This window comes from Lissotriton helveticus, chromosome 7, assembly GCF_964261635.1.
Source record: "Lissotriton helveticus chromosome 7, aLisHel1.1, whole genome shotgun sequence".
In the NCBI taxonomy this organism is placed as follows: Eukaryota; Metazoa; Chordata; class Amphibia; order Caudata; family Salamandridae; genus Lissotriton; species Lissotriton helveticus.
In genome coordinates, this window is record NC_136068.1 from 583,700,177 (window position 1) to 583,716,003 (window position 15,827).

At 44.4% G+C, this 15,827-nt stretch overlaps 1 protein-coding gene across 1 annotated transcript in view; it reads right to left on the reverse strand.

The window, feature by feature from the left end:
- The window catches only part of KDM3B (lysine demethylase 3B), a 1,181,011-nt gene that overhangs the window by 512,465 nt on the left and 652,719 nt on the right, over positions 1 to 15,827 (reverse strand). The window contains exons 12-14 of the mRNA XM_078652703.1: positions 13,971 to 14,078; positions 13,217 to 13,344; positions 12,057 to 12,333 (exon numbers count right to left, since the gene is read on the reverse strand). Coding sequence (XP_078508829.1) covers positions 12,057 to 12,333; positions 13,217 to 13,344; positions 13,971 to 14,078 — 513 coding nt within the window. The remainder of the gene's footprint in view (positions 1 to 12,056; positions 12,334 to 13,216; positions 13,345 to 13,970; positions 14,079 to 15,827) is intronic.

The following is a 15,827-nucleotide window of genomic DNA, read 5'->3' on the forward strand; positions in this document are numbered from 1 at the left end:
GCCGGTAGAGCTGGGGCAAAGTCAGTGGGTGTCCTACTCTACTTAGCTTTTGCATGGGTGTTCAGTCCTTCTCAACCAAGGGGTCCAGTGGCAGATGAAAGCAACTACTCAGCCTGGACACTAGTGGTAGGTAGTTTTTCAGGGGGCATCTCTAAGATCCCCTCTGTGTGCATTTTTTAATAAATCCCACACTGACATCAGTGTAGGTTTATTGTGCTGATAAGTACCAAACTTCTCAGTTTTCAGTGTAGCCATTATGGTGCTGTGGAGTTCGTAATGACTAACACCAAGCACCATCTACTCTAAATGGCAGCACTGCACTTACAATGTCTAAGAATTGACAGACACTGTAGGGGTACAGGGCTCATGCACCTGTACTCTCACCACGGGCATAGTGCACCCAGCTAGAGGTGTGTCTAATCCATGCCAGGACAGTGGGTTGTAGGCATGGCACAGGGGGATGTGTGCCATGTCGACTCTTCACTTAGTTCTGCACCAACACACAGCCTACAAAGGCAGTCTAAGTGTGAAGGTACAGGACCTCTAAGGGTGGTACAAGTGCTGCAGCTCTTAGAGGCCTTCCATGGTCACAGTGCCCTGGGTACCTGTGGTACCATTTATCAGGGGCTGACCTGTGGCCAGAAAGTGACAATTGGGTGTACAAGGTACACTTTTCGAAAAATAACACAGGCCCTGGGAACCTGATTGGCAGGTACCCAGGGCACATCATGTCAAAGTGCATCAGCAGTCTGGCAAAAAGTGGTGGGGTTACTGCAACAGAAACCCAGCTTCCCAAAACAATGAGCACATAAACCACATCTGGGCATACCTGTCCCACTTCCGGCGACATACAAAAATATACAAAAAGTAATGGATGCTTTGGAAGAATAGAGATATACAATAATGCATCGTCCAGATCTATAGAAAACCAAATCGCCTCACCTAATCAACAGGAGAAAGTACTGTTGAATCAATACCTGGAAGCTTTGTTTCTTTAGCACTCTGCAGGCGTCGGCCGAGCGGGAGCTATCCGACACAATAGTGCTCATGGGCGTCGGATGGCTCATGCACGTCCGAAGACATGGCAGAGGAAATCCCTCTGGTGCGAGCACTAGAGGGATTTCCTTTAGTCAACACGCCTAAGGTAGCTGGGGAAGAGCTTCCCCTGCTCCCAAGGGTGTTCTGATACTTTCTCCAAAATGATGATCGGCGTGCACGTCGCGGTGACTTAATTTCGCAGAAACCAAAACTGAAATTCCATTTGTTTTACTGCCTCAGTGCTCAGGGGGCTATCTTGGTACCCCTCCATAGTGGATCCCTGCTTGGGGATCGCCTCAGGAGGGCCATCCACATGCAGGGCCCCAGCCACTAGGCACCAGGGAGTGGGCCCCTTGGGCAAGGGCTTTTGCTCCCCCCCTATTTGTGCGCCAGATCAGACTTTCTGTCCACCCCCACAAGAGGTAGATGGGGCAACAGCCCCCGATCTGCCCCCATACCCACCCAAAAAAAGTCCACAGTCTTTCTGCCCCACCAGGGCGCATATGGGGGCAAAAACACACTATGTACCAGGGATTACTTTAATGTATATAGGGGTGGAGGCAGCCCAAAATGGGCATGCTAATGGCCCCATCGTCCCCCCAACCCCCCCCCCCCCCCCCCCACCCCCGAAATTCCAGTCTTTCTGCCCCCCAGGTAGATGGGAGCAAAAGCTCTGGATTTCCTAGAGAAAAGGCAAGTAAGCAATTTTTAGTTCTTTGCAGTTTTTCTAAGTTCAATACAAAACCAACTCCACACAATTTATTTCTATGGAGAGAAATTAATTTATCTGTTAACAGGTAAGTACTTTATTGTGGGGGGCTCCGGTTGGTGGCTGCTCATGAGCAGGCCACAAGGTTGTGGGAGCAAAGCTCCTGGTGTTAGGCTCAGGGCAAAGGGGGATCCAGTTTAGCATACAAAGTGCACCCACATGGGCGGCTGGGTGCTGTTTTGAATGGGGATTGCAGGTTTTGGTTTTTAGTTGCAGGATTGGTCCAGGAAGACGTCCTAGAGGTACTAACAGCTGGGCAGTTAAGTTGGAGGGCTTGGGACGTAGGTGCACCTCGGGATCTCTTCTCCAAGGCGCCTGGATGTAGGGGTGTCTTTTGAAACCTACTTTCACCTCACTGGGCCACTGGAGGGGTCAACCCACAGTGGACTCGGAAGCACTGGGAGACCTCACTGGGACCGGTGAGCCACTCTAACTCGGGTCAAAGGGGACAGGTGCAGAGGTGGTTCCAAGCATCAGGTTTCTTTGTCCTAAGCAGGCTCAGAGTCCATCTTATGAATTTCTTTTAAACAGAGCTGCTGTTCCCAGGAGATCCGGTCTTTGTTTAAAGCATTCAGTCCACCCAGGGGTTCTGAAGGTCGCTAGCTGCAGGACAAGGCAACTTTCGGTGCAGGATCTCTGGTAACTGCAGACGGGCAGGCAGGGCCGGGGCCAAGTCAGTTCTCTGTAGTCTCTTCTGCTGGGCGTCTACTTTCATCCTTCTTTGTAGATTGCGGAAATCTGTTTTCTTGGTTCAGGGCTGCCCCCTAAATACTGTATTTAGGGGTCTCAAGGTCATTAGCCAATGGGCTACTGACGTTAGGGTGGCTGCGCCCTTGGTGTGCTCACCCCATGTGGGGAGTTGGGCACAATCGCTAATCCTGATTTGAGAGTGGACAGGCACCGAAGAGTGGGCTACACCTTGCCTTCCCCACCTGAGGGGTACGGTTGGCAGAGGTGAGCACGTCTTCTGGGCTGTTCTATTTTTTCCCACTGAAAAGGAGGGGAGACAGGAAGGGGGCCTGCTCCTGATAGCAGGAGAGGCTGGGGGTCGTGTTACAAAGGTGGCAAGGCCTTTGAAGCCCCCCCTTCCACAGATGGCTTCCTGACCCGGGGGATGTGGCCACCTCTGCCCAGGAAAGGCTTTGCTTCTGGGCTCAGGGAGCGAAAGCTCCCACCCCAGGGGTCTAAAAACATGTCTTGTGGTGTCAGGTTGGTGTTTACCAGTCAAAGAACCCACCAGAGGATGGATGTTTTTCAGGGGGCATCTCTAAGATGCTCCGAGAGTGCATGGTATAATAAAATCCCAGGCTGGCATCAGAGTAGGTTTATTATGCGGAGATGTTTGCTACCAAACTTCCCAGAATTCAGTAAAGCCATTATGGTGCTCTGGAGTGCGCAATTACAAAATCCCAGACCATACACTGTTTATGCCTTAACTGCACTTACGTCTAAGAATGGACTTAGATGCTCTAGGGGTATAGTGCTCATGCAACTGTACCCTCACCAGTGGTATAGTGCACTCAGCTAGAGGGGTGCCTTACCTATACCATAGGAAGCGGTTTGCAGGCATGGCACACAGGAATATCTTGACTTTACTTTTCTCTGCACCAAAACATGCAGCGTGCAAGAAGGTGGTGGTGGTGGTGGTGGTGGTGGTGGTGGTGGGGGGGGTGGGTGTGTGTGTGTGTGTGTGTGTGTGTGTGTGTGTGTAGGTACAGGAACTCTAAGGGTAGCACAATAGGGGCCCTTAATACCCATGTTACCTTTTTACAAGGGACTTGCATGTGGCCAGAGGTGCCAATAGGTCCTTATATGCACTGTTTCTGGTTTTTAATTAGGAAGAGGTCAATTTCCATTAAAGTTTCTCTTTTTGTCCTCTATCCTATTTTAGATTCACCACTTTAATACACTTTTCCTTTGGTTAATTGCACTGCACTTATTCCTATCACATATCAATGTCTACATGGTCTCGGAGTGATTGTGGGTAAAAACCCAACTTCGTCCGCGGGTATGGTAGAAATGTCTCAATGATCTAGAGACACACCATCCACGAGGGATGACCAGATGATAGTATTGATCACAACATGACTTTGATGGGAATCCAATATCACTTTATCGGTTTCACCCACAATCACTGATGGTTCTGAGTACACTGTTTGAATGCTTAACTTAGTAGCAAGTATGCTAGGTATTCGATAGACTCGATTGATATCGTTACCCCTTAAAAAAGAGGTTCCCCCTTTTACCTCATAAATAAGACCCCTAGGTTTTTTTGTAGTATATATTAATATTGGAGATTGTAACCTAGGCTGGTCTATAAACTTCCCTTAGACCCTCCACACAGTATAGGTTTATATGTTAGACCGTGTAGCTGCCCTACATATGTCTTCAAGAGGAATATTCCCTAGGAAAGCCATGGATGCCACCATTTTACGCGTAGAGTGTGCTTTTGCGGAAACTGTTCGAGTGCGTTTAGCTTTTTGATGGCATATTTGAATGCATTTAACTATCCATCTGGCTATTCCTGATTTTGAGATGGGATTACCTTTATGCTGTGGGGGAAAAGCAACAAACAGTTGCTTTGTTTTCCTAAATGATTTAGTTCTGTCAACATAATTTAGCAGAGCTCTCCTTACATCTAGTGTGTGTAGGGCTCTTTCAGCCACTGACTGTGGGTTTTGGAAGAAAACTGGCAATTCTTTAGATTGATTGATATGGAAAGTGGATATGACTTTTGGCATGAACTTAGGGTTAGTCCGAAGTACTACCTTATTTGCATGTATTTGCATGAAAGGTTCTTGAATGGTTAGTGCCTGTAGCTCACTCACCCAACTGAGGGAGCTAATGGCAATCAAAAACGCCCCCTTCCATGTTAGAAATTGTAATTCACATGAATGGAGTGGTTCGAAAGGAGGTTCCATAAGTCTGGTAAGTACTATATTTAAGTTCCAGACAGGTGAAGGTGGGTGCTTTGGAAGGATTATCCTTTTATGACCTTCCATAAAAGCTTTGATTGGTGGTACCCTAAACAGGGACATGTGTTGTCTGTTCTGGAGATATGCTGCAATAGCAGCAAGATGTAGCCTTATGGAAGAGTATGCTAGATTGCATCTTTGAAGATGCAAGAGGTAACAGATAATGTTTTGGATGGAAGCAGCTGATGGATTGATTTGGTTATTATTGTAATAAATTAAAAATCTTTTCCATTTAGCTGCATAGCATGCTCTAGTAGTTGGCCATCTTGCTTCCTTGATAATGTTCATGCAATCAGGAGGCAAGTTAAGGTATCCGAACTCCAAGACTTCAGGAGCCAGATCGCTAGGTTCATTTGATTGGGATCTGGGTGCCTGATTTCTCCATGGTTCAGAGTTAAAAGATGGGGCGAGAGGCGCAGTCTTGGGTGGGGAACTACTGAAAGTTCTAGGAACTTTGTGTACCATGGCTGTCTTGCCCATGTGGGAGCAACCAGGATCATTGTGAGTGACTGTTGCCGTGGTTTGCGTGCCACCAGCGGAATCAGTGGGGCTGGTGGAAAAGCGTACGCAAATCTGCCTGACCAGTTCATCCATATCACTTTGCCCTGTGACAACGGATGTGGGAACCTGGCGGCAAAGTACTGGCATTTTGAGTTTTCGTTTGTGGCAAACAGATCTATCTCTGGATGCCCCCATTCTTGGAAGAATGGTTGGAGAACTTGAGGGTGAATCTCCCATTCGTGTAGCTGTTGGCTGTGTCTGCTTAACAGATCTGCTATTTGATTGTTTTTCCCTGGCTGGTGTTCTGCTAGGAGAAAAATGTTTTTGGGAATTGCGCACCTCCATATGCTCTCTACTAGGTGAGACAGCTGTGGAGAGTGTGTCCCTCCTTGTTTCTGGATGTAATACATTGCTGTCATATTGTCCGTCCGGATCAACACAGCCTTGTTGTACAAGTATTTCTGGAATGCTTTCAGTGCCAGAAATATTGCTAGCAACTCCAAGTGGTTGATATGCGGTGTCTTTTGTTTGATTGTCCAGAGCCCTTGGACTGTGTATTGAAGTAAGTGGGCTCCCCAACCTGTCAGTGATTCGTCCGCTGTTAGTACTACTTGTGGAACCGGCTCTTGGAACAGTCGCCCTTTGGAAAGGTTTTGTGGGTTCAACCACTGCAGAGAGTTGTAAGCGCGACTGTCTACCAACACTAGGTATTTTAGTTGTCCTTGAGCTTGGTTCCACTGCCGAGCTAGGCATTCTTGCAATGGACGCATTTGAAGTCGGGAATGAGGGACAATGAATATGCAGGAGGCCATCATGTCTATCAGCTGAATGAACACTCGAGCTGGCAAAGAGTGTTGTGGCTGAAACTTTTGAATGAGAGTCTGCATGTTGGCTATCCTGGCTGGATTTGGATATGCCTTTGCTACTGAGGTATCTATTGTAGCTCCCAGATATTGCTGGATGTGGGAGGGCTGTAGATGTGATTTTGGGTAATTTATGGAAAAACTTAGACTGAGCAGCAGCTGGAGTGTCTGAGATGTATAGCTTGCACACTGCGCGTACGAGTTGGCCTTTATGAGCCAATCGTCGAGGTATGGAAACACGTGCATTTGTTGCCTTCTGAGGTGTGCTGCTACTACCGCTAGACATTTTGTGAAAACTCTTGGGGCTGTAGTCACCCCGAAGGGGAGAACTTTGAATTGATAATGTTGACCTATTGTGAACCTGAGGTATTTCCTGTGAGCTGGATGTATAGGTATGTGAAAATATGCATCTTGAGGTCTAATGTAACACGGTAGTCTCCGTGCTGGAGGAACGGGAGTACTTGTAGAGTAATCATATGGAAATGCTCTGAGTGTATGTATTGATTTAGCAGTCTGAGGTCTAGTATGGGTCTCAGGGATCCATCCTTTTTGGGGATTAGGAAGTATAGAGAGTATACCCCTGTTCCTTGGTGTTGAAAAGGGACTGGTTCAATTGCTCCCTTTTGTAGCATGGACGCGACCTCTTGTTGTAACAGTGTGATGTGTTCTTTGGACATAGTACAGTGTTTGGGTGGAATGTTGGGAGGGGTAGAAGTGAGTTCCAGGCAATAACCATACTGGATAATTTGTCTCACCCACCTGTCTGTGGTAATGGAGTTCCACAATGGTAGGAATTGTCTGATTCTGCCTCCGACTGGTGTTGGATGGTCTGGAGGGAGTGTGATGAAGTCACTGTTTGGCAGCAGTGGAGGCTCTGGTGTTATTGCCACCACGTCCCCTGCCCTTGTTATTGTTGCCCCTATAACCTCCTCTGTTGGAGCCTTTATTAAAGGAACTTTGGGTGTTGCTTTTGTATGTAGAGGAAGTTTGTGATGTGTTGCCTCTTGCGGAGCCTCTGTAGGAGGAGCTACGAAAGGAACCTCTATGTTGTTGAAACTGAAGTGCGCCCATAGACTTAGCAGTTTCTGTATCTTTTTTCATTTTGTCTAACATGGTATCTACTGCAGGGCCATACAGGAAGTCTTGGTTAACTGGTTGGTTGAGGATGGTGGATTGCACCTCGTTTTGAAAACCAGAGATGCGTTGCCACGCGTGTCTGCGTAGTAATCCGCTAGTATTAATGGACCTGTCTGATGTGTCAGCTGCGTCAAGCGCACATTTAATGGAAGCATTAGTTATAAATTTGCCTTCCTGTATGAGGTAGTCAGCCTGAGCTTTAAAAGGTTCTGGCCGGTGTTGCAGTAAACCTTCAAGTTGATCGTAATGTGCTCTATCATAGCGTGCTAGTAGAGCTTGTGTGTTCGCAATCCTCCATGAATTAGCAGCCTGTGAGGATACTCTTTTGCGTGAGGCTTCTAATATCTTAGACTCTGTCAGGAGGGGGAGCATCTCCTGTGGTTTGTGAGTTAGCTCTCTTTCGAGCGTTTGCTACTACTAGGGAGTCTAAAGGCAACTGGAATTTAATATAAGTAGGGTCTATAGGGGCCGCTTAATATTTCTTCTCTATCCTGGGATTGAGTACACGTGCTCTGGCTGGATCTTTGAATATGTCTGGCACGTGTTTTAGTACCCCTTTTAACATAGGAAGTGTCCTGACATTTTTCTCAGAAGTAGGAAAAGTGTCAAATAGAAAATCTTCTTCTATTGGGTCAGTGTGCATGTCGACATTGTGGTATTTTGCTGCCTTATCCAGTAGTTGGTTAAAAACAATGGTGTTGTCAGTAGGCGACGGCTTTGTAGGGTATGGGGAGGTATCTGGGATGGGTTGTGAGTCATATGGATCATTCTGGTCATCCCATGTGTCATCCTGTGCATCAGGATCCTCTGGTTCATTAAAATTATCCTGAGGATCTACCCCTATGTTATCTCCATCATTATAATTGAATGTGTAGGAGAGTAGGGCACAAAAGGCATATTAGGAAAGAAAGGAGGAGGAGTAAAAGGCCTTGAGGGAGATGTCCCGAAGTCTTTTTTCTTTGGAGGAACAGGGGAAGGAGTGTCCGTGTCCAATGGTCTCTTTTTCCGGTGGTAAACTGTAACATGTCCTGTTTGAGGGTCTATATACAGTTTAGGTTGTTCCTCACTCACTGGATCAGGATGGAAGAGTTCTTCCTCAACTGTCCGTGGCTTTGGCGCCGATGTTTTTGGCTTAGCGACTTGTTTGTGAGTCTTTGGCTCGAGGGCCTTTGGTTTTGGAGCTTTTTTCGGCTCGGCTGTTGCTTTCGGGTCGGTAACCTTTTTCGGTTTGACGTCCTTTGTTGGTTTTACAGTCTTTTTCGGTTCGGCGACCTTTTTTGGCTCGACGACCTGTTTCGGATCGGCCGGAGCTTTTGGTTTGATACGTTTTTTATGCTAGACTGCCTTTTTCAGCTCAATGTTTTTGGTCGAGTCAAAATCTTTTTTCGGCTCGACGGGCTTTGTAGTGTGATCCTGTTTTTGTTGATCAACACTCTTTTTAGGATCGACGGCCTTCTTTGGGTCGGGTGTTCTTTTTGGATCGACGACTAGTTTTGGTTTGAGGCACTTCTTTGGCTCGATAGCTTTCGTCTCGAGAACTTTTTTGGGTTGGGCGACTTTCTTTGGTTTGACCACCTTCTTCAGTTCGACGAACTTTGGTTCGACAACCTTCCTCGGCTCGACAACCTTTGGTTCGACAAACCTCTTGGGGTCGACAACCTTCTTGGGGAGAGTGGTACTCGGTCATGGGCTATCAGAAGGCCTGGTTTTGGGCTTCGGAGCCGAGCCGGAAGGCAGGGCTTCTGAAGGAGCTGGTCGATCTCGGCTAAGGCCTTTAGGCAACGCTTCGACCGGAGCCTTATTTATTTTATTTATTTAGAAAGTTTTATATAGCGCGAACAAGATCTTTGCAGATATCAGAGCGCTTTACAAAGGCAAGGGGTAAGAACAGGAGAGTGCCTACAGGCATTCGGGCATAACGTAATTGTAGGTAATAAGTGAGTGGTAGGGTAGGTACACGAGGGAGCATAGTTAGGACGGTAAGTCAGGGTGTAATACAAATAGTACAAATAAGAGGGAGCATGGACAATCAGGTAAGTCGATAATACAAGTAATACAAATGGGCAAAAAGATCAAACATTTGGGCATAACGTAATTGTAGGTAATAAGTGAGTGCTAGGGTAGGTACACGAGGGAGCATAGTTAGGTAGGTAAGTCATTAATACAAATAGTGCAAATAAGAGGGAGCATGGACAATCAGGTAAGTCGATAATACAAGTAATAGAAATGGGCAAAGAGATCAAACAAGTAGTACAGATCGACGCAGGGTCTTAAAAGGTCCAAAGTAGTAGTTCAAGTGTATTTAGCCATGAGGATAGCTTTTACTTCTGTCTTAAAAAGAGGAGTGGAGGAGAGGAGCCTGGTTTTAGGAGGGAGTGAGTTCCAGATCCTAGGCGCCATTCCTGAGAAGGAGCGTTTGTAAGCTTTTTCCTTCCGGAACCTTCGAGGCTTCAGCAGAAGATTGTTTGTGCTTCTGGTGTTTCTGGAGCCGCCAGAAATAGTCAGCTTCTGAGTGAGGTAGCCGGGTGAGTTCAGGTGTACAGCCTTGTGCGTCATGCAGGCAATTTTCAGATGTATTCTGGCTTCAAACGGCAGCCAGTTCAGGGATTTAAAGTCAGGGGAAATATGTGAGTGTTTTTTAGATCCAGTGATGAGTCTCGCTGCCGCGTTTAGCGAAGCTCTTAGGGGTGCAGTTGTAGTTAGGGGGAGACCGCAGAGGGCGATGCTGCCGTAGTCTATGCGAGGAATGACTAGTGCTTGTACTGCAGTTTGTAAGTCTTTGGCAGGGAGGAAGGGTTTAATTTTCCACAAGGTATTTATTTGGAAGTTCGCTCCCTTAGTTGCCTTGCTGATATGCTGCTGCATGCTGAGATTGGCGTCAAGTGTTATCCCTAAAGATTTTGCTGAATCCACAATGGTCGATTGGACATTGAGTGCAGTTAGGTGCTTAAGCCAAGTTTGAGTGGTAGAGATTTTCGCGGGAGGTGATATCAGGAGGAACTCAGTTTTCAGATCTTTTGGGATAAGCGGTGTTGGGGGCTGGGTACTCACTTTTTGCCCCGGCGTGATCTGGTCATCGCAGTCCGACTGGTCCTCAATGGTGACGATTTCTAGATCCGAGTCCGCCGCTTCTGGGAGGTCGCGTTCATCATCGAAGATGTTCTCCGGTTCCGGCCGCTGCATCTCTTGCCTAGCGGCCCGTCGATTCCGTATGGTCTTCTTCTAACGGAATTGGGCACACGCTGGGCAATTTTCTTTGTTGTGCTCCGGCGATAAGCACTTGTTGCATACTGTATGTTTGGCAGTATGCGGGAATTTGGAGTGGCATTGTGGGCACCTTTTGAACGGGCTCCTTTCCATCGTCAGCAGGCCCACGTGGCATCGAAAGGCCCATTGGCCCGCGTCGACAACCGGATCGAGATGGAAAGTTTGGTCGAGTCAAGAAATACCGAACGAGAATACCGTCGAAGTAGAAGGCCTTTTTGCCTTAGAAAGTAGTTAAGTTTCGGTTCCGAAGTTAGAGTAGAGGAATAACATCCGAACCCAAAGGCGGAAAAAAACAATCTAAGGCTGGAGAAGATGCCCATGCACACTGTAGTCCAGGGGAGGATCACCTATCTCGTGATACTTCGAAGACTCTTCCAGGACAACAAGGTGCAATCATCCAGACCCAACACTAGGCGGCGATCTATGCTAAGATATGAATTCAGCAGCCAACATGCCTCGAACAGGATATGTGATCTTGATTTTAATTGAGATTTGAATTGTTTGCACTGTCACTTTATGTGGTTCACTTAATGTAGAATTAGTTTGTACTGTATAAGCACTGCTACTTTTTCTGCATAAGAGAGCGGAGTATATTTGCAGGCATGCACTGTCACTTTATAATTAGAGAGGATACTTTTGGGTGAATGATTGGGTTTGCTAACTTATTTGTCTTCTATTTGGCTAAAAGAAATTATGATTATGAAAAGCAGTCATTTTCTACTCATGTCAGATTCTAATTTTACTTTATAAGCTTGTAAGCTCTTTGTATTCTTGAAGAGTTATACTCGTAGTACAATTGGTACAATCAAATGTATTTGCTTGATATGGAGGGATGGCTGACCTACGTTTCTTATTTGTTCAGGCAAAGAAATGCCAAGAGGGATATTTGTAAATGCTGATTATTTTTTCATTAAGGAAACACCTTTGCTCAAATAAAAATACATACGAAAGAAGAAAATAACAAAAATGTCTAATTATGGTACACACCAACAACTGCATCTTGACCAAAGCCTGAATAAGCCAATACAAGAGTAAATATTTATTGTGTCAATTTTTACATGGGTGAATGAGGAAAACTGTGTCCAATTGTTTTGAAATTCTAACAAAAAAGTGTTAAAAAAAAGAAAAAAAATCTGTTGATGCCGATACCTGAATCTGCTGAAAAACTGAGAAAAATGTAATAGAGATAACAGGAAGAGGCAACCTTTGGAATAGGAAAGTCATGCAAATTCGAGCATGGGCAAAAAAGGAGTGTCACTCTAAGTGGTACAATATTTTAAGAATATAGTCTGGTTGCAAAATTTAAAACAGAGCATTGGGAGCTATTATATGTTAACAAAAACATTTCAATATTTGTTCTGGAAGATTCTTTTTGAAGATAGTAGGTAATCTAACCAGCTTTTAAGACTACACAAAAACCTATGCTGGTGTGGAAATCACAATGCCATGTGGTCGGAATATTCACTCAGCCATATCATATTTGCACACCAACATTCAAGTCTTTACCTTTTGTTTCTTCTTTAGCCTTCTGAGTAGCAAGATCAGCAAGCCAGTGCAGAGCAGAGGAGGGGGTGCCTTCTGCGGGGCGGCTGCTCTTAGTTTCATTGCTGGAGGATGCGTTCCCGGCTTCTGACTTGCCAGAATCCAGCTCAGTGATGTCTGTGACTTCAGATTTAGAAGCATCGGCCAGCACACGCTCTGATGCTTCTGAAGTCGGTTCTGGTATAGCAGTATCACCTGGGATGCCCTCGTTTACAGACGCAGAAGGATTTACACCAGGTACCTAAAATAATTGTACTATTTAATATTTTAGGTCTTAACTGTAGTAGAAGCATGTCAGACGTGAGTTCCTATATACTGAACAGCTGTGTGAATGGACATAGTCCAGTTGAAACCGGAGAGTGATGCTGTAGTATAGGGAAGGAACATCTTATTGATCAGGTACACTGCACATTTTTAGCTTGTTCCGTACATTAAAAAGTACATTAGGTTACAAATGGACACTTGGTGGCACAGGGAGACGAAAATGGCTGGTCATAAACAGATTGTCCATCAAGTGTTTAAATTGTGATCAAAACAGGTCCCCATCTTCCCAGAAAGGTCAGCAACTAGACTACATCTCCCTAACAAAAGTAACATGACCATTGTTAACAGTGATGAGCATGATGTAAAATAGCGGTTCAGGCAACATGCTCGACTATGCTGCCTAAATGAAGAGAAGATAACTGTACTATGGAGTCATCTCAATTAAGAAACAATGAAGGTGCCAATATCACATGTCAGAAAAATTCAGCCATGCTCGTTTCTATTTTCACAGTACAATCAGGAACCTTAGCACAGGGGTCACATACCATTAAATCTCAGTCTTTCACAGCATCTGTTTCATGTCTGTGAATGCCTAATTGCCAAAAAAGCTCTCAGAGATTAAATAACAAATCATATCATCATTTCCATGCTCTCAGACAGTAAACTCAGGACACCAGTCCGCCTTGAGTTGCTGGAAATAGCACCAGAAAAGTGGTCTATCCAGAGAGGTTACAAACCTAGGAAAAATTGTGAAACTTACGTTAAAGAGTTCCTTTAAAACATGCTGGTGGAGCTTGTAAAGCTTTAAGATCCAACACCAGTGCAATATCACAAACCTCCACTACTTTTAGGTCTCATACCTGGGCAATGCCATTGGTCACTGCTGGCCTCAGTACAGTTTTATTTTGTCGGTTAATGCATGGGCAGTTGGCTTTGATACCCCACTTCCCTCTGGCTGCATGAACCATGTCTCCAATGTTGTAGAGTGCTGGAAAAACAGAAATAAATTGTAAAAATGACAAACTTCAAATCTCCTTAAAAAGCATGCTTACCCAGCATGTGCACTATTAACTTACAAAGTAAAAAAGCATTTACTGATAAGCATGAGTCCACAAAGGTCAAGGGCTTTCCAAAGAGAACTGACCAGCAGCAACTTCACTGGGTCTCATGTTCAATAGGTTTTTTTGGTTCTAATGTACCAATACATGCACATTTCTTCCAATAGTAGGCGTGACAGAAGTCCAATTTAAACCTTGGTGAGATGTACCCACAGTGCACAGCAGGTTTTCTCCAAACCTCCACTTCATACTCCTCTCTAAATGCCACTTTCTTAACTTAATTTCGAAAACTTATCAACTCCCAGGTACATTGCAAACATACATTTCTATAGCGTGAAACTAGCAAAGTAAGGGAGTCAGTACAAAAAGATCCAACAAACGTTTGGGAAACCACTTTCCTCCTACACTGCCAAAGGTTGCAAGAGTAAAATGCTAAAGAGAAAAGCATGATCATTTCCAAATTGTCATACCCACCCACCGTTTTCTAAAATCGCCATCATCTCTCAGTGAAGACAATTGACAATAAAACGAGAAAAACTAAATGTAAACCACTCACCTGCTCCCGGGATGATCTGAGTGGGCATTAAGTTCTCAGGTTCATGAGACTGTCCTTTTGCACACTTCAACCATGAAAACACCTCTTCATCACCAGCTTCTTCCACTTCTAAAAATATAAACAGAAGTCTTTAACGTTTATGACATTAATTATGCAGCAATTCACAAGCTGACAAAAACGTTATTAATCTCACAATATATTGTTAATTTTAAAGCCCAATAACCAGGAATTCAGCAGATCGCCATTTATTACTGGGCTTAGCATGAGGCCATATTCTTAGATACAATTCCTCAAAACTGGTCACAAAAAATTTGAAAACACAGATAACCAATTGTATTATACTTGCTACAATGTATACTCTGCAACAATGTTAAATATTTTAGCTTTATTGTGTTAATTTAATTGACTTGCGTAATGAGTATGAGACATATTACGAGAGATCTTTATCCATGTAAGCGGTTTACTTTTTAGAATATTATTTATATTATGAGATATGCATTTTACTAATTTAATGGATTTGCCTTAATGAATTATAAACAAAGTTTACGTTATGACTCCGGTCTGTGGACATCCAGATGTGCAGCACAAACTAACAGTACATCTATGCTGGAGTAGTAAGAAACCGCCTCAGAAATTTTAAGCTTAATCATGCAGCAGTTGTAGACTAGTTGTGGTCCAAAGGAAACGCAGGCTTAGTTGCAACAAAAAATAAGCGATTCAAGCCTCCAAGATTAAGGGGACAGGGGTTGGCCTAACGGCTAAGGCGCTCTACCTCGGACCTGGGGATCTGGGTTCGAGTCTCGGTAACGACGCCAAAAAACCCCTGTGATTCTGGGCAAATCACTTAATCTCCCCGTGCCTAAAATGAAAGTGTGTCCTCATGTAACGTAACTGGTGCTATGTAAAGCGCTCTGATAACTGATTCGGTTCGGTTCTAGTTCGTGCTATATAAAACTGCAAAAAAAAAAAATAAATAAAAAGGGAGAAATATATCTCTAAAGTTCACAGAATAAGGAGGTCCATTAGAAGTAGACTAGACACACTAGAATGAGAACCTAAACAACTTGAAATAATAAACATTGAATTCGACCAACCTGCAAGAAGGCTATACCAATCGATAACCAGTTAAACTGGTTAAATGGTCTGGTAAACGGATGCGCATTAGTTTGGAAATACTTAAAAAAACATAACCAAGGTGGTTTTGTAGCAGCGAATTTCGGAATATATTATTTGATAGCACAGTCAAGTCAATAAAATGTTATTCGGCCGCATTATGGCCATAAAAGTAGATTTACACAAGGAGTATCCAGTACGAATACATAATAAAAACTGAGAGCAAAACTACTTTTACATATGCAATTGTTTTAAAAACGGTTGCCTAGCCCTTTTATGTGGTGTAACGTAATAAAACCTATAATACCAGCAAATAACTTACTAAAAATAAATATCATACAAAATCAATACAGCTAGAAGTGCTCCTGCAGATCTTGCTAGAGTATTTTTCTTCAGTGCTCGCTGGGCCATCCAGGATCCCTTTTCATCAGATAGCACACCCAAGTATGGATAGGTTGCAACATTGGACAACTTCCAACCTTTACATAAAAGTGATTGCTTCTCGCACTTTATATTGCCAGATGACATACTCTGGGATTTGGTAAAATTAATAGAGAGGTCCAGTGTGACCATAAATTCAATAAAAGTATTTTCAAGTCCTTTCAGCCCTATTGGTGTCCAAGCAAGTAAAACTGCATCATCAGCATATACAAGGGTAGAGATGGGCTTAAAACCTACTCTCGGGGTATCCTTGCTTCCATCGGATAACACGGCCACCTAGGTTATTAATATAAAGTGTAAATA